Source organism: Panthera pardus, unplaced genomic scaffold, assembly GCF_024362965.1.
Source record: "Panthera pardus isolate Hobbes unplaced genomic scaffold, ASM2436296v1 HiC_scaffold_8, whole genome shotgun sequence".
NCBI lineage: Eukaryota > Metazoa > Chordata > Mammalia > Carnivora > Felidae > Panthera > Panthera pardus.
The window spans coordinates 152,238,903-152,261,781 of record NW_026527013.1 but is presented as its reverse complement, the minus strand read 5'-3'; the positions used below and the strand labels follow the sequence as shown (position 1 = coordinate 152,261,781).

Below are 22,879 nucleotides of genomic sequence, written 5' to 3'. Positions count from 1 at the left end.
AAACCTTGACCCAGGTTCTTAAAGTAAGCTGCCAAGGGTCTTCACTGAAGTGGGTGAGGAACATTCCTGTCCTGAGGCAGGGGTTCAACCCTTTCAAGGAGGTTTCTTCCAAGTCAGAGATTCTGTGATGGGACCAGGAACCCTCTGGCAGGACTGGGCCCTAAGGGTAAGTACATGCCTTCATCATCGTTACTGCTAGTGTCCCACGGAAGTGATGCCGGGAGCCACCCCATCTAACAACCCCGTGGCATGTTTCCACACTGAATGTGGAAGACTGTGTTTGTGGTGGAGGAGTGGATGGGCTGTTGGTGAAATCTATGTCAATGTTTTTTCGACTCCAGCCCCCACTACATGTTAGCTTTGGAGGCAGACTTAAATGCGGCAGCGTTCTATAGTCGAAAGTGCACGCGCTTCAGAACCCGCAACCCCAACCCTGGGCAATGTACCTAACTGCCCTGAGTCCCCATTTTCTCATTTGTGAAAGAGCACATGTCTGCCTTATAGGACAACACCTTGCTCACTTTCCGAAAGTCTAATATGTGAAGGACTTCACCACCAGATGACCTGGCACCTGCTGGTCCTGTCAGCTGCACCATCAGTGATCGTCAGCAGGGTCATGGTTTCATACTTGATAGAACTTGTCCATGCAGTTGGATCTGAACCTCAAACACTTCTTTCCTGGAAGAAACACTATGGGGAAAGTTCCATCAGTTTGAAATAAGAGGGGGCCCCCTTTCGTGGCTCCATCGGTTAAGCGGCAAACTCTTGAATTTGACTCAGGTCATGATCTCACGGGCATGAGATCAAGCCCTATGTCGGGCTCTGTGCTGAGTACAGAGCCTGCTTGGGATTTTCTCTCCCTCTCCCTCTGCCCCTCTTCCACTCATGTACAGACACTGTCTCAAAATGAAGAAATAAACATTTTTTTTTTTTAAAAAGGACCTTAGTTCAAGGTCTAGCTCAAGCAGATGACTGAGGTCTTGTGAGCATTGATTGATTGGAATGCTATGAAAGTGACTTGTAACCCCAGAAAGCTTGACTGGACTATTAGAATAGTGAAATGCTATTATGCCTTGTCTTTGAAAAAAATTCAACTCAAAATTTTAAAACTCTTGGATTCACATGCATAGTCCTTTGCTAAAGTATTAGCAAGATCCAAGAAGGCTCCCTCTTTGAGGAGGGTCACTTTGCCTCTTTGGTTTTTGGTCTCTGAGACCCTCTCTTACTGGCTGCCATTAATGGTGGGCTGATTCTGGCCTTTTTCTTGCACTGGCACTGGGATGTCAGCCTGTCTGCTGAGTGCCTGAGCCCACAGCTGCCCACAGCTGGAGCTGATTTGCTGGGCTGACTCACAGCATCTGGTTGAGACCAGTCGGGACAGGATCTTTCTCCATCACAAGTGTCCACCCTGGGACTTACTCAGTGCTCACCGCCTTGCCAAGTTCCTAGGTGTGGGTGGAGCTTAGGTACAGTCGGTCTCTCCTTCTGAGGGGGTTCTTTTTCCAGAGAGGAGGTGATCATAACACATTTGGGAACAACTGCGAGTTCTTCGGGACTGCCTGTCATTTAGAGCTACGTTGTTTGGCAACGTGATAATTACTATGAAACCCAAAGTAGAGGGAGTTGGGGGATGGTTGGCAGAGTTAGAGAAGGTTTATTATTGGTTATCTGGGGGATGTTCATGAAAACATTCATTAGTGCTGCTCAGGAGAAAGAAAACGGTGGCAGCCGAGTAGCCCAACCTGGCAGCTTCCCTGGGAAAGCCCTGCAATCAAAAAGAGCCTTGCCTCAGGGTAGAGCAGGATTACAGAAGGTCAGCAGGGTCAGCACAGCTGGCCAGAGTAGACATTGCCGCTCAGGGGACAGAAACGTGGCTTGGAAATGCAGGGACTGTGAGTCCAGCTCTTGTGTTTGCCGTTTAAGTTTGTGTTATTTATTTCTCTTTTTGTTACCTTAATTTTGGTCTTGAAAGGAACTCTGTCAGATATGTGAAGAATATTCACCAGCAGGCAACCAGTAAATTTGTCCTTGGAGACCTGCTCAGGGAGGCAGACCCTCACTTCAGGTTATCTTATAGTCTGGAAACCTGGGTCCTAATCTTAGTTTTGCAGGTGTTGTTCTCCTTGTATGCAAAGCGTGGTCAGGAAAGGCCCAGGCCTTTGGTATTTTCTTATTTACATTTTGTATCCCCACTATCTATTTAAGGTTTAACACATGGTAGCTGTAAAATCCATGAATCTTCCTCTAACTTGGGCATATCTCAACCTCTAGGGACATTGTAAGCTTCTAGGGAACTAATTGTAAAGTGGAGCTTGTGGGAGGGGGGTGGGGGAGGTGAGTGCAGATGAGGTCGACCTTCAGGAGTTGAAAAACTAAAGCATTAGAAGCACAGGCAGTGGTGGTGGATTTAATATGGATGCTTTTGAACAACTCAAAATCTCTAAAGGTGGGTCACAGGATTTGTATTTTTTTTTTAATTTCCTGTCATGTTGAAGAATGTTTATTACAGTATCTCATATAAAAATAAAATATTTAGGAGTGCCTAGGTGTCTCAGTTGGTTAAGCATCCAACTCTTGATTTTGACTCAGGTCACGATCTCAGGGTCATGAGATCGAACCCCGTGTAGGCTCCATGCTGGGTGTGGAACCTGCTTCAGATTCTCTGTGTCCCTCACAGAGCTAGAGCAAACAATTCTATAATTTGTATGGAACCAGAAAAGACCCTAAATAGCCAAAGTAATGTTGAAAAAGAAAACCAAAGCTAGAGGCATCACAATTCAGGACTTCAAACTATATTACAAAGCTGTAATCATCAAGACAGTATGGTACTGACACAAAAACAGACATTTAGATCAATGGAACAGAATAGAGAACCCAGAAATGGACCTGCAAACGTATGGTCAATTAATCTTGGATAAAGGAAAGAGTATCCAATGGAAAAAAGACAGTTTCTTTAGCAAATGGTACTGGGAGAACTGGACAGCAACATGCAGAAGAATGAAACTGGACCACTTTCTTACACCATACACAAAAATAAACTCAAAATGGATGAAAGACTAAATGTAAGACAAGAAGCCATCAAAATCCTAGAGGAGAAAACAGGCAACAACCTCTTTGATCTCGGCCACAGCAATTTCTTACCTGACACATCTCCGAAGGCAAGGGAAATAAAAGCAAAAATGAACTATTGTGAGCTCATCAAGATAAAAAGCTTCTGCATAGCAAATGAAACAATCAGCAAAACTAAAAGGCATCCTATGGAATGGGAGACGTATTTGCAAATGACATATCTAATCAAGGGTTATTATCCAAAATCTATAAAGAACTTATCAGACTCAACACCCAAAAAACAAATAATCCAGTGAAGAAATGAGCAGAAGACATGAATAGACATTTTTCTAAAGAAGACATCCAGATGGTTAACCAACACATGAAAAGATGCTCAACATCACTCATCATCAGAGAAATACTAAAGAAACCACAATAACTTACCACCTCACACCTGTCAGAATAGCTAAAATGAACAACTCGGGAAACAACAGATGTTGGCAAGAATGCGGGGGAAGGGGAACACTTTTGCACTGTTGGTGGGAATGGAAATTGGTGCAGCCCCTCTGGAGAACAGTATGGAGGTGCCTCAAAAAATTACAAATGGAACTACTCTAGGAGCCAGCAATTGCACTTCTAGGTATTTATCCAAAGGATATGAAAATGCTGATTCGAAGGGGCCTATGCACCCCAATGTTTATAGCAGTGCTATCAACAATAGCTGAATCATGGAAAGAGCTCAAATGTCCATTGACTGATGAATGGGTAAGAAGATATGGTGTGTATATATATATATATATATATATATATATATATATATATATATATATATAATGGAATATTACTCAGCCATAAAAAAGAATTAAATCTTGCCATTTGTAACAACATGGATGGAGTATTATGCTTAAGCGAAATAAGTCAGAGAAAAACAAAAGTACCATATGATTTCACTCATATATGGAATTTAACAAAACAAATGAGCAAAAAGCAAAAGAGAGAGAAAGAGAGGCAAACCAAGAAAGAGACTCTTAACTATAGAGAACAAACTGATGGTTACAGATGGGAGGTGGGCAGGGGCAATTGGTGAAATAGGTGATAGGGATTAAGAAATGTCCATTGACTTACGATAAAGAAGATGTGGTGTATATATAAATATACAGTGAATTATTACTCAGCGGTCAAAATGAATGAAATCTTGCCATTTGCCAAGAAACAAAACAGATGAACATAGGGGAAAGGAAGGAAAAATAAGATAAAAACAGAGAGGGAGACAGACCATAAGAGACTCTTAAATACAGAGAAAAAACAGGGTTACTGGAATGATGTTGGGTGGGGGGGATGGGCTACATGGGTGATGGGGGTTAAGGAGGACACTTGTTAGAATGAGCACTGGGTGTTGTGTGCAAGTGATAAATCACTGGCTTCTACTCCTGAAACAAATACTAACTTTAATTTAAATAAGTAAATTATGTGAAATAAATCAATAAATTTAAAAAAATACCATGAAGAAAAGCAAGTTTATATAATACATAATTCAAGAACAGCTTATATACAGTTACCGAAAAGCGAAATGCAATACAAAAGTGTATAGAACCAATTGTCAGGAATAAAATATTTAGTCCTCACAGGAAAAAAAAAAAGAGTTCTCTTTCCCTGTCCTCCTGCTCCTCCCTCCACCCTGCTTGGGCACGTGTGCTCTCTCTCAAAATAAATAAATAAAATCTTTACATATCTTCTTCTCAAGAAGAAATAGATAAATGCAATGGGATGCACAATCCGGAAGTACAGGTGAATGCATCAGTGCTACCTGTATAAATATTAATAAATCTGAAAAATATTCTTGGAGACAATAAAGTTGCAGAAAGATGTATGAGGTATGGCACTATTTATTTAAAGTTTAATAGGTTCATTTGTACATAATCGAAGCATATATATGTAGTAAGAATGTAAAGACCTGAATAGGGATGATAAGCAAGTTCAGGGTAGCAGTAACTTTAGGAGGGATGAAGAGAAATGGTTGGGGCTTCAGTAAGTCCCTTCATGTATATTTGTTTAAAAAGAAAGAGTCAAAAAAAAAAAGAGTTAAGAAAAACAGGTTGTAGCAGCAAACATGGAAAAGTTAAGATTTTTTTCCCATAAGAATGAATACATAATCATTCATGGTACTATTTTCTATAATTTTTCCGAGTGTTTAAAATATTTCATTATAAAATGACAAAAACAAAACTCTCCTGGTAATTGGGATGCAGGCATTCGGCCTTTGGGAATTCTTGCCTAGATGCTTCTAAGGACTACTCGGTTCTAAATGTGTTTGTGTGCAGAGAACTCTCCCCCAAGCACTTCTCTTATTCTTATAGATGACCGATGCCGATCCACCTGTGCCCAAAGTCCTGATGAGACACAGCCAGTTCTCCTGTTGGTGATGTTGGTGAAATCCAACCTAACTCTACTTTGAGGACCTAGCCTACAAGGGCCTCTTCCCTGTTGTCTCTTTCTCACCTTTATTAAAGGAGATGTTCTGTCCTACAAGCTCCATAATCTTAGAGCTCTAACCTCCTGCCTTCCTGTCCCCAAGCTGCATTCATTTCAGAACACCTTTACTGACAATTCAGTGGTAGAATTTAGTATCCGTGGGGATCCCAAGAGTTTTCATTGCCTACCCTAAGCATCGCCATTTGCAATCAGTTCTCCTATTGTTGTATCTGCTTTTGTAACTTCCTTTCTATACCAGAAGCGTCCCTAAAATTTAATCAGTAAGTGGCTCAGGGAATGTGAAGAAGGGAGAAGTGGCTCTAGCAGCAGGTGCTATGATGAACTTTGAAATTTAACTTAATTTTGTCATTATTTTTAAAGTTTATTTTAAAGATTTTCTTTTTTAACGTTTATTTTTGAGAGAGAGAGAGAGAAAGAGAGAGAGAGCATACCCGCACGTGAGCAGGGGAGGGGCAGAAAGAGAGGGAGACAGAATCTGAAGCAGGCTCTGTGCTGTCAGCGCAAAGCCCAGTGTAGGGCTCTAACCCATAAACTGTGAGATCGTGACCTGAGCTGAAGTCTGATGCTCAACGACTGAGCCACCCAGGTGTCCCAAATCTATTTGGTTTATTTTGAGAGAGAGAGAGAGAGAGAGAGAGAGAGGCAGGGAGAGAGGAAGAGAGAGAAGCCCAAGTAGGCTCCGTGCTGTCAGCTCGGCGGATTCCGATGCAGGACTCGATCCCACAACTGTGAGATCATGACCTGAGCCAAAATCAACAGTCAGACACTTAACTGACTGAGCCACCCAGGCACCCCTAATTTTGTTATTATTATTTTTAATGTAGTCTGTAGTGGTAGTTCTAAACCAAGGATGGTTCTCCCCACTCCTGACAGGGACATTTGACAGTGTCTGAAGACCTTTCCAGTTTTTGAAACTAGGGGGGCACTACTGCCATTCATTGGGTAGAGGCTAGGGATGCTGCTAAACACCCAGTAATGCACAGAAAATCTCCACCCCCATAATAAAGAATTATCCAGTCCAAAATGTCAGTAGTGCCAAGATTGAAAAAAACCCTGGAATATCCCCTATCAATGAGGGAGAGTGGCTGGGGCTGCAGCTCTGTTAGAGTGGGGACCGTGGAACAAGGGACGTAGGAGTCCCTGTGAGTATGTGTATAGACCATTCCTGTATCATCTTCACGGCATGCTGTGGGTTAGGGAGTCATTGGTGTTGAACATGGAGGATGAGAAGAGGCTAAGGAAAAACTGGAGAGGAACACAGAGTCCGGGTGGTTGGAGAGAGCAGAAGGAAGCTGCCTCTGATGTCTTTGAACTTGGCACCTTGCTATAAATAGCACCCTCGTGCTATAGAAATAGAGGATATAGTGTATTTTAAAATATTTTCCATGAAAAATGAGGTAGGTAGTTAGAGTGTTAGCCCCCAGTGAGTGGTGCTGTCCTTCGCCCACACTTGTTTCTGTTGTGATTTTGCCATTCCTCTTGTCGAGAGGTGGAGTCTGTTTTTCCATCCCATGTGTCTGAGCTGGCCTCAACACTTGCCTTGACCAAAAGAATGTGGAGGGAGTGATGATGTGTGACTGCTGAGGCCATTCAGGTTTGGTTTTCTCCCCGTTAGGACACCACTGCCCTCATGGGAGGGATCTCGGCCTGACACAGTCACTGAGGAAAGGGTCCGGCCATTCGACTGGCCTGGCCCTGCGTCGCTCCCAGCCAACCTTCCAGCACAGTGGACTCAGATGAAACCAGCTTGTCTGCCCAGCCAACCCATGGAATAGTGAGGAATAATAAAGTGTACTTATGTTAAGCCACTGAACTTTGGGCTAGTTTGCTACACAGCAAGAGATAACTGGACACTGTATATAAATGGCTTCATTTGAAGCAGCAGATGATAGATTTGCCTTAGGATGTTGTGTACCTGTCAGATCACGGTTCAGAGAAACTGAGTTCTTCCTCCTTTGTGTCTCGTAGCACTTCTCAGAACTTCTGGATGAGTTTTCCCAGAACGTCTTGGGTCAGCTCCTTAATGACCCTTTCCTCTCCGAGAAGAGTGTGTCGATGGAGGTGGAACCGTCCCCAACATCCCCGGCGCCTCTCATCCAGGCTGAGCACAGCTACTCCCTGTGTGAGGAGCCTCGGGCCCAGTCACCGTTCACCCACGTTGCCACCGGTGACAGCTTCAATGACGGTAAACTCAGGGCAGGGGAAATACTGGGACCATGGGACCTTTGACTCGGAGCTCCTCGGGGGTGTGGAGTGTGCGTTACACTATTGTCAGCACTCACGTTAGCCGCATACCTACTACACAGAAAGCCTAGGGCTTGGGCTGTGGGGAAATGCAGAGTCACGGGATGCTTTCCCCACCCCCGGCCGTGTGCTCTGGGAACTTGCTATAACGAATGCCAGTAGTTGCTTTCTTTGACCCCGTGGATTGGGCAGCAGAACATCCTTTTGCAAATCAAGGTTGGCCTGTTTGGTTGGTAATTCCGGTAACTCCAATGGCTTAAGGGATCGTGTCATTTTTTTCTGAGAAAGAATTTTTATGACCGCTCTTCTCCACACAAGCTTCTTGGGCCTCCTCTTAACCCATATTCAGCATGTTCCCTTGACCACATGTACACGAGATCTTGGTGAGCATTCCTAGGTCACCTAGCATTCCTGGTGACCCTTTCATGCCCATCATCAATCCCAACAGTATGGTATTTGTTGAAGATCTAGTTTTCTTGGCTTTAGAGTGTTAAGCTGTTTGACCATGTGTCTGTAAAGTGACTTTCTTCCAGATCTGAATTCCTTTATTACATATTATCAGTGCCTTAAATTGTAGCTATTGATTCACCTGGCAGTTCTTGAGTTCACATGCTAGACACTGGAGGAAATAGAAATTAAAAATGAGCACATTGTTCTCATAGAACCTACCACGTGGGGAACATTAGAAATATATACAACTGACTATAAAAATGGAGAATATATGCTAAGGGTGGTGGTTAAGGTTATGTCCTCCGCAGTCAGACCTCAGTTTAAGTTCTATTTCAGTGACTACTTGTGGGCCAACTACTTAACTTCCTCATGTGTAAAAGTAGGATAAAAACAGCATCTATTTCATGTCTTGTAAAGATTAAACATCAGAATATACGCCAGTGCCTAGCCCAGGATATCGTTCTTAGCTGCTGATACTAAGGATATTGTTCTCAGCCGCTGTTGCAATCATTCTTATTTCAAACCAGGAACTGTAAGAGGATGGCAGGGCTTTAGGTGATCAGTAAAGTTTGGGGGAGGATTTCTTAACTTACCAAGCAATGACCTACAATGAAATGTGATATTGGGTTTCTAGCCATCAATATTCACTTTTGTTCATATTCATTCCCTATTGCAAAATCTCTGATAGTCCTCCATTGTTCTATAGAATGAAGCTGACCTCACAGCATAGCTTTCAAAGCCCTTTGTGGGCTGATCCTACCTCCTTTCCCCACCTTGTCCCGTCTCTCCCTGTCTGTGTGCCTCTGGCACTGACTTTTCCACTCCACGACTTTTCTTACACTGTTTTCTTTATTCTGGGTTCCCATTACCTTTGTCAGCCCCACCAGTCAAATTCCCACCTACCCATCAAGACCCAACTCAGTGTCTTCCGGTGCCAGACTCTCCCATCTGGAAGCTGTCGCCCATTATGTTTTCACAGCACTGCTTCTGTGTGTTTATTTGTTTTGGTTTTGCCGTTTGTCTAGAGACTATTACATGTGTCCTTATATTCCAGCCATTATTTATTTTTCTATTCTCTTCTCTGTTTTGAGCTGGTTTGTGAGCAAGTATGATTGTGTGTTCCTGGTACCTAGCACTGTGCTTGGCACTTTGATGGTATCTGATAAACAGTTATTTCACTGAGTTAATTGTACAGTAAGTGGTTAAGGGAGAAGGTATAGAAAAGACTGAAGCACATTCCTAACCTCTGGTGACAGCATCAGGGAAGACACCTGCTCTGCTGTCCCCTACACTGCTTGCTCTCTGACTATGCACATACACTGGGCTGCATGCTTTTGATCAGGTGGTGTTTCTTGGCCTTTCACAGCTGTCTTGTACAGGGGCAAACACAGTGCCAAGTAGGAGTAGATATTTTATAAATGCTTTATGATTCACTCTTAAAATTCACTTCATAGCGATTTATTGAGTACCTACCTTGTACTTAACCTGCGAGGCACTGTTTTAAGCATTGAGGGTAAAAAGTGAACACAGTTACAAAGGTCTCTGCCTTCATGGAGTTTACATTCTAGGAGGTAGGGGTGACGGAAAATAAGAAAAAGAAAAAAGTAAAATATATGGCTTATTCGATGGTGATCAGTGATATACAGAAAAAGAAATCAGAAAAATGGATAGGGACTTGCTGAAGGACGTGGGCGGGCATCTTAGTCTATTCAGGCTGCTGTAACAAAAATATTACATGGCTTATAAACAACAGAAAATACTTTCTTATGGTTCTAGAGCCTGGAAGTCCCAGATTAGGGTGCCGGCATGGGTGGATGAGAGCCCTCTCCAGTTGCCGACTTCCTGTTGTATGCTTACATGACAGAAGGGACGAGGGAGCACTGACGGGTCTCTTATTAATAAGGGCCCTGTTTCCATTTACAAGGGCTCCACCCTCATATGACATAAGCACTTCCCTAAGGCCCCTCTCCTGATAACATCACATTGGGCATTAGGATTTCAACATGAGAATTTGGGGGGACACAAGCATTCCCACCATAACGGGGGATGAGGAATTGAAATCCTAAATAGGATAGACCAAGAAGGACCATCTTTGAAGGTAAAGTTTGAGTAAAGGTCAGCAGATGAGGAAAAGAACTAGCTGTCTCAGGAAGATGCTTCTAGGCAGAGGAAACATCAAGTGCAGAGGGCAGAGGCTGTGTGGCTGGAGTGATAACAATAGGGCCACCTTGTATTATATTTAGATGATTATATAATTGTGGAGTGGTCAGCCATTCTGCAGCCTTGCTGTTCTAGAACATGCAGATTAGAGAAGGCCTAAATAATCTAGGCGGACCCACTTGCCCCTTCAATTCCACATATGTTTGCGGAACACCTGCTGTGGGTCAGACGCTGTCCTCGATAATTGCAATACACAATAGTGAAACTTAGATCCCGCCTACAAGTAGCTCAGACTCTAGTGAAAATGCCATGTACCCCAATACTTGACCAGGCAGAATGGAAATGTCCCAAGAGGAAATTAAACTGTAGAAGTTCAGAGCAGAGAGGGCACACCCAGAGAAGATCATAGGAAATGTACCATGAATGAGACAGAGTTTATTTGGGCCTTGAAGCATTGAGTAGAGTTGGAACAGTGGCTGGAGGGAAGCAGACGGAGGCCCGAGGGCTGGGACATTGATTCTTCTAAAACAAGGTCTCTAGTGAAATGGTTGCAAATAAGTACGTTTCCAAAGGTGCCCGTCTCTTTCTCTTCCATGATGAAACGATTTCTTTGTATTTTAATTGCAATCAATATAAATGCAACCCAGGGGAACTCAGGGGTGCCATTGATGCTAATAGTTGAGTGTTAGGGAAAAAGAAGCAGTGAATCTCTTCTGGGAAGGCTTTCTTATCATTAGACCAAAGCACACTCCATTCAGTTCCCTCACCTCGTGCCTTCCTCTATGTATAGATCCTGTGCTGCTATAGGCTTTGCTAGTAATTTGCTGAGAACAGGTGTAGTGGGTCAGATATAGCTTGCAAAGGGCTTCTGATCCACCGTTCATGTTCAAATATCGAGATTTTTCTGAGTTAAAACCACCTTCCTATGCCAGCAAAAGCACTTGTACAAGTAGGGGGTAATGAACAAGGAGGGTAACCATTTGGGCGGTGTGAAATCAAAGTTAGCGTACATGAGTAGATGGGGCACTTTCCCCGGAAAGCTTTGTCTACATCTTAGCATCCAATATTTTTCTGAGTTTGGTGTAGACAGACAGATGTTTGGGAACAGAATTATTTTATTCATTTGAAACCCCGTTTGCATCCACCTTGAGGGAGGATCAGCCCCAAGGATCCTTCTTGCAGCACGTGTTCTGCCCAACAGAGCCCCTTCCTGTTGGAAAAGGGTGGTAGTTCTTTAGGAAGTGTGTAAGAAGGCGGCATTTAAAAATTGCTGTTCACATTAAATTTAATATTCTTTTTCTCTCGCTTTGGGAAAACAGCTTAAGCAAAAGTAGGAGTCCTTGTTTCTAGTGATGGATAGCCAGTTGTTTCATTATACCTGGGAAAGCCAGTGATTCAGATCTCCTTGTCCAATTTTACTTAGATTAAGTGGAATTCCTCTGTAGTTGCTGCTAAGCCTAAAAGAAGATGATGAACAATTGGAGTAGACCATCTCCTACTTTATTAGGATTTTTCTCTGTCTTTATCCTCTCTTCCTCTCTCTCCCACTTCTTTCTTTTCCTTTGTCCTTCCTTGTTCTCTCCCTGCTGTTTCTTCTCCCCCACCCTCCCTCCTTAAACCCCAGACCAGTGACATAGGGCATATTAGGTGCTCTTATCCTCTTAACTTTTCATGGACCTGGATGGACTGTAGACCCCTAAAATGATATACAACATTTTGGGCTGTCCACATTTGTCATTTTTTTCTACTGAGAACATCTATAACTTTTTTTTAGATCCTCAAGAGTCTGTGACTGCCACCCTCGCAGCACCCCTCCTCCCCCTCCCCATTCCCCCCCCCCCCCGCCCCCCACAAAGAGAGGTTGAGAAACACTGGTCTAAGATTACATAGGAGTCATCTATCTTCAGGACTGAATATGACTGTAGACTTCTTTCTCTGAAACACTAGAGCTAAAAAACTCATGTGGCCTCAGCAACCACAGGATCCAGACGTCAGAGTGTGGGCTCGGCCTTCAAAACCACCAGAAAGATATTCTGCCCCCAGCTCATTCATTTCTCCCCATGATTAAGGCTGTTAACCAGATGCCAGGCAGGGTTTTCTGTTCTACAAAAACAGAGAGAGAGAGAGAGAGAGAGAGAAGGTTATAAAAAGATAAGCAGAAACATCCAAGTAAAATGTCTGTGGATATTTCTATACGGGGATTGAGGGAAAAAAGCTTATATTTGAATGACCAAGTCCTGTGCCTCACCACATGGAAGGTATCTTCACGAGTTATTCTATTTTAGTCATGTTCCTTTGTAATTAACTCGGGAAGCTATGTATTCATTTGCTTTGTTCTTTAATTTCAGTCTTCTTCCTGAAGAAGAAGCTTAGTAGAGCCGGAGTAAAGCTGTTCAGGGCGATCTAGACAAGGGCACTACCCTTCCAGACGATAGAGGAACAAAATTAGAACCTACGTAAAATATCAACAGATTCAGCATAAAATACACTAGTATAGGAGTGATCTAATACAATATTTACACCACGCACAAGCCAAGGTAACTTTATTTTGGGTGGAATAAGGGATTGCAACTGTGGCCGTTCCAGGTTCTACAGGGGCTGGGACTAGGAACATAAATAATAATTATCTTCCTTCCGATTAAGCCAGCTGGGCTTTTAGTGCTAGCAGAGGCGAAGGATGGCTAGGTAAGCCGGCTTAGTACGGATACCCTAAATTTACGGCGCTGTTTTCCCAGGTGGGAATGAAAACAATAGTCTGCGAGCTAAAGATGAGCAGTGCTGCCGGTAAATGGGAAGCCTGGTGGAAGCCAAGACTCAGGGTTTGGGGAGAAACAGATATTTAGGAAAGTGGGGTGGTGTTTGGGGGAAGGTTTGAAGACGAAACTAATGTCTCATGGCTGATGATGCCAGAGCACGGACAGCGGGCCTAGACATGGATCATTAATGCAGGGAGAGAAGGAAAGGCATATAACATGCATGGCAAAGAAATCATGGATTTTGAAATAATTAGATGAAGCCCAGAGCAGGATTGACACACGGTCCAGTAGGTGGAGTAGAGGGGAGAGAGGAGTCATAGGTGACTTGGGTTTCCAGTCGGCAGTATTGCAGATATCTTGATGTTGAAATGCTCCGAGGAGGTGAGACCTGAAAGTCACAGAAAGACCACGAACAGCTGTATCTTTATCACATTTACTTTGAGCTACAAACAAGAGCGTCAGTCAGTCAGAGCCACCATCATAGAGGGTGTAGATTCAAGGGTAGAAAAGGAAGACTTGTCGCTCATCTCCCCACAGAGGGTAACTGGGTCCTCTGATGTGGGTGGGCTGGAGACTCAGAGGTGGTGGGGCTGCTCTCTCTGAGTCTGATGCCTGAGCTCATGGTATATGTCCTTTGGCTATTCGTCACCTTTTTGGGTATTGCCTTTACTTTCTTTGTCTAACAGGCAAGGAGGACAATGATGCCCCCCGCAACCTTTAAATTTTTTTTTGAATATTTATTTACTATTTTTGAGAGACAGAGAGAGAAGAGACAGAGACAGAGAGAGAGAGAGAGAGAGAGAGAGAGAGCATGAGCAGGGGAGAGGCAGAGAGAAGGAGACACAGAATCCAAAGCAGGCTCCAGGCTCCGAGGTGTTGGCACAGAGCCCGATGCGGGGCTCAAACTTGCGAACTGTGAGATCATGACCTGAGCCGAAGTCCAACCCTCAACCAACTAAGGCGTCCAGGCACCCCACAGAGGTCCTTCTAATACATGAAAACATTTAGAACAGTGCCTGGCACGTTTTGGCTATTGTTCGTTGGTCTTAAACTGGGAATCTTTACCTCAGGAACACTGGATTCAAATTTTATATAAACCCAGGTGAGAATATAGCAAGAACCAGTGTTGCACCTTTTGCAGTAGCTAATTATGGGCTCAAAACACGTTAAGGGAATAATAATCACTTTTGGCTAGAGACCCATTTAATCATTGATCTGTTGTAAAGCAATATCCTGGAGTTGCAAGGAGAGCAGCCTGTGAATCCCAGGTCTGATGCACACCTGCTAGGTAACTTTAGGTGAGTTATTTGATCCCTTAGCTTCCTTGTCTATAAAATGTGGGTAGTAGTAAGTAGTGCATGCCTTACCTGGTTACTCTTAAGATTAACATATGTAAAGCTCTTACAACAACATTAGCATATAGTAAACACCCACAGTTAAGTGTTTGCTATTTTTACTCTTTTCAACACCTCATCATGTCACTCATGACTGACGGTTATTTCAGGGTTAAGGCTGTCACGGAGGGGACCGTGGGCAGACAGGCCACCAACTTTCATTCAGACATGTGGCGGGCTGTATATAGTTTAACGTGATTCTGAAGGCAGCTGGGTGGCTCAGTCGGTTAAGCGTCCGACTTCGGCTCAAGTCATGATCTCACCATCATGAGTTCCAGCCCCGTGTCGGGCTCTGTGCTGACAGCTTAGAGCCTGGAGCCTGCTTCCAATTCTGTGTCTCCCTCTCTCTTTCTATCTCTCTCTCTCTCTCTCTGCCCCTCTCCCACTCACACTCTGGGTCTTTCTCAAAAATAAACAACCATTAACATGATTCTGACACACTTGACTCAATTCTTGCCTTTCTCCCAGCCTCCAGAACCCAGCCTTAGCATTTTCTCCTTTAAGAGATTTTTACATCAAAAAGCAGTCAAGATTTGCCAGCTCCTTTGAAAAATTTTGAAGAGCAAGCACAGTTATCAAATGCCAAAAGATTTAGATGAGGTGTACTTTAATTTACAAAAATTTCCTTTTCAATGTTAGTCATGTCATATCAATAGCAAATGGATATATATGTGCATGTATCATATAAGTGGGATTTGCCCCACGTGATTTCTCTTTTTAAGAATATATATGCGGGGCGCCTGGGTGGCTTGGTCGGTTAAGCGTCCGACTTCGGCTCAGGTCATGATCTCACGGCCCATGAGTACGAGCCCCGCGTCGGGCTCTGTGCTGACCGCTCAGAGCCTGCAGCCTGTTTCAGATTCTGTGTCTCCCTCTCTCTCTGCCCCTCCCCTGTTCATGCTCTGTCTCTCTCTGTCTCAAAAATAAATAAACGTTGAAAAAAATTTAAAAAAAAAAGAATATATATGCATACGTATTATATATACATATGTGTATATCTTTTTTCTCCCCCTCCCCAAGGAATCAACATCTAATCAATACTGTAATTTCTGCAGTATATATGGAAGTGATTGAGGATGTACATTGTAGTGTTGCCTCTGTGTTGGCTCTGATGTAGTGTCTTTTCTGGCCCCTCCATGCACTCTGCTGTGGGTACTCCTAGAGTCTGGCCCCATTTCCCATGGCAGTTCCGTTTTGTCCTTGGATGGGAAGGACTTGCTCACCACCAGCAGACAGTGGCTTATTTTTATTTTCTGGCTGATAGCTAAGTGGTGATGCTAAGGAATCATGCCAGTTGAGTTTGACCTTTGACAGGAAGCCATTTAAATAAAGTCAGATGATATGGGGGCCAATGGTCTTATTCCCCACAGTATGCACTACTGACCTTATTGGGTGATTTTTCCTTGTGAAATGAAACTTAAAAGGTGTGTAAACACCATTTAGGAAAAAAAAAATTTTCCCTCAATATCTGAGCTTCAGGTTTTAGAAATTAAAGGGTGTCAAGTGTACTGACTTTTGTTTTTGTAGTTTAGCCAATAACTCAAACATCTAAGGATAATTCCAGTTCTAAGCCATGGTGGCTCTACTGATATTTTTGACCAGAAAATAAAACCATAAAAATAAGGTAATGTGGAAAATTGTAATACATGTTCTATTCACGCCCTTTCACTCTATCCTTTATTAACCTTCTACCTCATAGGTTACATTTGTCATTTTGTTTTCTCTGATTTGATACTTATTTCCGATGAGGAACAGAGTATAAGCCCAAACTTGGTAGTTTAGGATGAAAACTCTTTTCTCTGATGTCAACTACCACTGGACTGCTATTCTCACCACACTTCTTACTGGCTGACTTTCTTCATATGAAGTCATTTATTTTATGATGTAACCGGTAGATCTAATCAGTCAATCTACAAACGTATTGATATGGTCACAAGTGATGGTTTAGAGGATTTATTATGGCAAGTAGGTGCAGCTATTTTGTTGCAATAGGTTCTGATATAATGGATTTAATTTCTTGCATATACATTCAGCTATATCGTATCAGCCAGCTATACTGCTGCATAACAAGAACCATTAGCTTTAAGAACAGTCACTTATTATAGCTCATATGTCTATGCCTTGGCTGGAGGCTGGGTACTTTGGGTGGGGGACAGTTGAGTGATTTTGCTAGTTTCAGCCAGATTCACTCACATATTTAAGGCTGAGTGTTGGCTGATCTTGGTCAGTCTCATTTGGGGGGCAAACTCTGTTTCACATGTCTGCCCCCCTTCTTCTGGGGTCAGTAGATTGTTCTGGCACATCCTTTTCATTAAGATGGCAGTAGTACAAGTGTGTAAATACAGTTGTGCAAGTGCATTTCAAGACTCTACTCACATTAGGAAGCTAACATCCCTTTGGCCAAAGCAAGTCATATGGCCAGTCCAAGGTGGGGATTAGTCCACAGTGGGAAGGTACTGCAAAATTACATGGCAGTGGAGGGGTGAGTGAAGAGTTGAAGCCAATTATGCAATTTATAACATATATGAAAGTACTCTTTGACCCTTGTTGAGTCAAGGGACTCTGAATAGGCCCCTTGAGCCACTTGGGCTTCTATCTAATAGTTATCATCGCAAGGCATAAAGTTGAACATGTAGAAACAGGCCATGTCAATGCATGATTATCCAGGCACAGGATATTCCAGTACAGAAAATTTAGAAATAGTATATAATCTAAAGAAATAAAACATCCATTCGCGTTCTGAATTATTCTCCAGAGAGAATTTTACTATTTTGACACATTTCCTTTCAGTCTTTTTTTTTTCTGTCAATTTCTTCATTAATAGTATATAAATTTGTATACAGATTTTTAAAAATATTCTATAAGTCTTTCTTTGCCTTGTCATTAAAAAGTTTATATGTGTAATATTACTGGCCACATAAATGTTCCACGTATAGTTGCATCATAATTCGTTCACCTTGCCCTTGTTCTTTACTGTTTTGGTTATTTTCAGTGTTCTGTGATTATAAATAATGCTACAATAATCAGATCTGTGCACAGGACTTTATTTACATTTTTAGTTGTTTCTTTAATGGAAAGACTCCAGGTCAGGATGCAGCGACCGGGTTCTGCCACTGATTTGCTGTGTGATCTAGACCTGTGTGTCAGTTTCCTCATTATAAAATGATGTATCTGAGCTTGATGGCCTTAAACTTCTTTCCAACTCAAAAACCATCCGTAAGTTAGAATAATAAATTTCTTGTCAATACTACCCAAAGCAACCTACATATTCAATGCAATCCCTATCAAAATAACACCAGCATACTGATGCATAGGGGCACCTGTACCCCAATGTTTATAGCGGCACTCTCAACAATAGCCAAATTATGGAAAGAGCCTAAATGTCCATCAACTGATGAATGGATAAAGAAATTGTGGTTTATATACACAATGGAATACTACGTGGCAATGAGAAAAAATGAAATATGGCCTTTTGTAGCAACATGGATGGAACTGGAGAGTGTGATGCTAAGTGAAATAAGCCATACAGAGAAAGACAGATACCATATGGTTTCACTCTTATGTGGATCCTGAGAAACATAACAGAAACCCATGGGGGAGGGGAAGGGAAAAAAAAAAAAAAAAAAAAAAAAAAAAGAGGTTAGAGTGGGAGAGAGCCAAAGCATAAGAGACTGTTAAAAACTGAGAACAAACTGAGGGTTGATGGGGGGTGGGAGGGAGGGCAGGGTGGGTGATGGGTATTGAGGAGGGCACCTTTTGGGATGAGCACTGGGTGTTGTATGGAAACCAATTTGACAGTAAATTTCATATATTAAAAAATTAAAAAAAATAAAAAAAATAAAAAAAATAAAAAAAAATAACACCAGCATTCTTCACAGAGCTAGAACAAATAATCCTAAAATTTGTATGGAACCACAAAAGACCCCAAATAGCCAAAGCTATTGGAATCTTGAAAAAGAAAACCAAAGCAGGAGGTATCACAATCCCGGACTTCAAGCTATACTACAAAGCTGTAATCATCAAGACAGTATGGTACTGGCACAAGAACAGACACTCAGATCAATGGAACAGAATAGAGAACCCAGAAATGGACCCACAAACATATGGCCAACTAATCTTTGACAAAGCAAGAAAGAATATCCAATGGAATAAAGACAGTCTTTTCAGCAAGTGGTGCTGGGAAAACTGGACAGCGACATGCAGAAGAATGAACCTGGACCACTTTCTTACACCATACACAAAAATAAACTCAAAATGGATGAAAGACCTCAATGTAAGACAGGAAGACATCAAAATCCTCGAGGAGAAAGCAGGCAAAAACCTCTTTGACCTTGGCCGCAGCAACTTCTTACTCAACACATCTCCGGAGACAAGGGAAACAAAAGCAAAAATGAACTATTGGAACCTCATCAAAATACAAAGCTTCTGCACAGCGAAGGAAACAATCAGCAAAACTAAAAGGTAACCGACAGAACAGGAGAAGATATTTGCAGACGACATATCAGAATAAAGGGTTAGTATCCAAAGTCTATAAAGAACTTATCAAACTTAACAAATAAAACTCAAAAAACAAATAATCCAGTGAAGAAATAGGCAAAAGACATGAATAGACACTTCTCCAAGGAAGACATCCAGATGGCCAACCGACACATGAAAAAATGCTCAACATCACTCATCATCAGGGAAATACAAATCAAAACCACAATGAGAGATACCACCTCACACCTGTCAGAATGGCTAACATTAACAACTCAGGCAACGACAGATGTCGGTGAGGATGCAGAGAGAGGATCTCTTTTGCATTGTTGGTGGGAATGCAAGCTGGTGCAGCCACTCTGGAAAACAGTATGGAGGTTCCTCAAAAAACTAAAAATAGAACTACCCTAGGACCCAGCAATTGCACTACTAGGCATTTATCCATGGGATACAGGTGTGCCGTTTCGAAGGGACACATTCACTCCCATGTTTATAGCAGCACTATCAACAATAGCCAAAGTACAGAAAGAGCCCAAATGTTCATCGATGGATGAATGGATAAAGAAGATGTGGTGTGTGTGTATTATGTATATACATATATATACACATATATGTATATGTATATATATGTATACATATACATATATATGTATATGTATATATGTATATATGTGTGTGTATATATATATACGTGTATATATATACACACACATATATATATGATGTATATGTATATATACGATGTATATATGCACATATATATGTATATGCATATATATGTATACATACACATATATGTATATATATGTGTATGTATATATGTATATATATGTGTGTGTATATATGTATATATGTATATATATGTGTATGTATATATGTATATATATGTGTGTGTATATATATACACACACACACATATATATATGATGTATATGTATATATACGATGTGTATATATATGTGTATATGTGTATATATATGTATATGTATGTGTATATACCCCCTCCAGTAACCCTCAGTTTGTTCTCCATATTTATGAGTCTCTTCTGTTTTGTTCCCCTCCCTGGTTTTATATTGTTTTTGTTTCCCTTCCCTTACGTTCATCTGTTTTGTCTCTTAAAGTCCTCATATGAGTGAAGTCATAAGATTTTTGTCTTTCTCTGACTACTTTCACTTAGCATAATACCCTCCAGTTCCATCCATGTGGTTGCAAATGGCAAGTTTTCATTCTTTTTGATTGCCGAGTAATATTCCATTGTGTGTGTATGTGTATACACACACACACACACACACACACACACATATACATGTATACATATACACACACACACACACACACATGGGCTAAATGGGTCAGAGGCACTAAGGAATCTACTCCTGAAATCTTAGTTGCACTATATGCTAACTAATTTGGATGTAAATTTTAAAAAGTAAAATTAAAAAATAAATAATTTTGGGGAAAAAAAGAATAATAAATTTCTTTTTTTTTCAATTTTTTTTTTATGTTTATTTATTTTTGAGACAGAGAGAGACAGAGCATGAACGGGGGAGGGGCAGAGAGGGAGACACAGAATCGGAAGCAGGCTCCAGGCTCCAAGCCCACAGCCCAGAGTGGGGCTCGAACCCACAGACCGCGAGATCGTGACCTGAGCTGAAGTCAGACGCTCAACCGACTGAGCCACCCAGGCGCCCCAATAAATTTCTTTATTGAAGTGGAAGCATGAAGGCAACGCCAGTGTTTTGTCCTCAACAAAGCTCGTGGGAAGAGAGTCAGCTTCCTTGGGCTTCTCACTTGAAAGAGTGTCTTTGAGAGAGGAGGTTTTGCTTCCTCGTTCAAGTATCATTGTTCATCCTGCAGTCTCTCTTCCTGACACAGCAATGATTTTAGATAGATAGATAGATAGATAGACAGATAGATAGATAGATAGACAAAATTTTTAAAAAGGGGTGTAGGACACTGAGCGTTAAAAATATCAACATCAACTGGGGTGCCTTGGTGGCTCAGGCGGCTGACTGTCTGACTCCTGATTTCATCTCAGGCCATGATCTCGCATTTCATGAATTCTAGCCCCACGTTGGGCTCTGTGCAGAGCCTTCTTGGGATTCTGTCTTTCCCTCTCGCTCTGCCTTCCCCTACTTGTGCACACTCTCTCTCTCTCAAAATAAATAAACAAACATTTTAAAAAATATATCAACTCTCTTGGGTTGCCTGGATGGCTCATTCGGTTGAGCGTCCAACTCTTGATTTCAGCTCAGGTCATGATCCCAGGATCATGAGATTGAGCCCTGCATCAGACTCTGCACTGAGTATGGACCCTGCTTAAGATTCTCTTTCTCCCTCTGCCTCTCTCCCCTGCTCACACTCTCTCTCACTCTCTCTCTCAAAAATAATATAAAATAAAATAAAAATATTTTAAAAAGAATATCAACTACCCTGACCTATGTTATGAATGCATGTGCTTTGAGGATGGCTTAGTTACACTGGAAGAACCGATTGTGTTACCTGTCTTCGGTTTGTCTTATAGTTTTGTTTTTACTTTTGCCTTTTCTTTTTTTGCCTTGTGAATTACGCTTCACCACATAGTGGTCGTAAGTGCATGGGGGTGGGTCTGGTCTTATCTTACAATTCCCTGTGCGACCTTTTCTCAGGGATGTCTCCTTACTGTTAATTTTAACATACACTGAGGCTGTATTTTATCTTACTATCTCTCTTCCAGTCTCTCTGCCAGGGATAAATACTGCTTAGTGTGGACAGGCTGTAAGTGTTGACTTCACAAAGCAAAGGCAGCCATATGCCATTCCTGAATAGAGAAAGTGTGATCTGTGCACTCTGTCTCTCCAACTCTTCCCCAAATCTGTCCTGAGTGTGTCTTCCTTGCTGGTGACAGAAGTTTCTAGTTCTTAAGCTCATTTTGGGAGAGGCATTAGAATCTTCTTTTGGCTCTTCATCCAGTTGCTTCTCTAAGTTGAGCCGGGCGCCCATCTGGCCAGCAGAATTCTGTGTCAAGTACAGTGTGGTCTCTCTCCTCTGGCCGCCATCAAAAGGCCCTTTGTTTCCTGCCCCTCCCCCTTCAGCCAGGATGTGGTGCGTACCCTGTGAATGATGGAAATTCTCCCATCACACCATCGCACTCAACAGCTTTATAGAACTAGTTCCAAAAGCAAAATGTCTTCAACCAACAGAAGTGTTGCCCATCTTTCCTTTGCCTCAGGAAATAAATCAGGGCTGAGCTAGTCAATGAAGTCAATTATAAATTGGATTGCGGAGGGGGAGATCATTTTCCTTTGTAAATGTGAACCTAACTTTTTCTTGAGTTTCAAGGAAGTTGCTTATGGAATACAGTTTTAATAATTATAACCTTTAGTTTTTGCTTCTATGCCTGCTCTTTCCCCGCCTCTACCAGTTCTGAATGATCTTCGCGTACCTTCTCTTAAGAAAACTTGAGTCCTAATGGGAACGACTTTGCTCTTTGGTATAGTAATGGTTCACTCAGCATGTGGGGTGTGTGTGTGTGTGTGTGTGTGTGTGTGTGTGTGTGTGTGTGTTTAAACCTTTTCATAAAGCAAGGAATGTATCTTTGCTTCATTTTAGCCTCATTTTAATAAAAATTGTATCAGCTAAGGAATGCTGACTTTGGGAATCTCTGACTTGTTTTTTCTTGTTCTGAACCTGTTTGCAGTCTCCTTGTCTTTTCTCTTCCTAACTATTCCCTCCTTTTCCATGACTCTGCTCAGTTAGTAGTGCTGAAGTACTTTGGTAAGGAATAGGTGGACGTTAAGTGTCTAGAAGAATGGGCATTAAGGGACAAGGTGCTTCTGTCTGTTCTTAATGCTTTGTTGCAATCCCCGGGCCTGTGAT

At 42.0% G+C, this 22,879-nt stretch overlaps 1 protein-coding gene across 3 annotated transcripts in view; it reads left to right on the top strand.

Moving 5' to 3' along the window:
* CREB3L2 (cAMP responsive element binding protein 3 like 2) overlaps window positions 1-22,879 on the top strand; it is a 120,545-nt gene that overhangs the window by 63,619 nt on the left and 34,047 nt on the right. For all 3 annotated transcript variants that reach the window (XM_019452883.2, XM_019452882.2, XM_019452881.2), the window contains exon 2: window positions 7,510-7,726. In XM_019452883.2, the coding sequence (XP_019308428.2) occupies window positions 7,510-7,726 (217 nt within the window). The remainder of the gene's footprint in view (window positions 1-7,509; window positions 7,727-22,879) is intronic.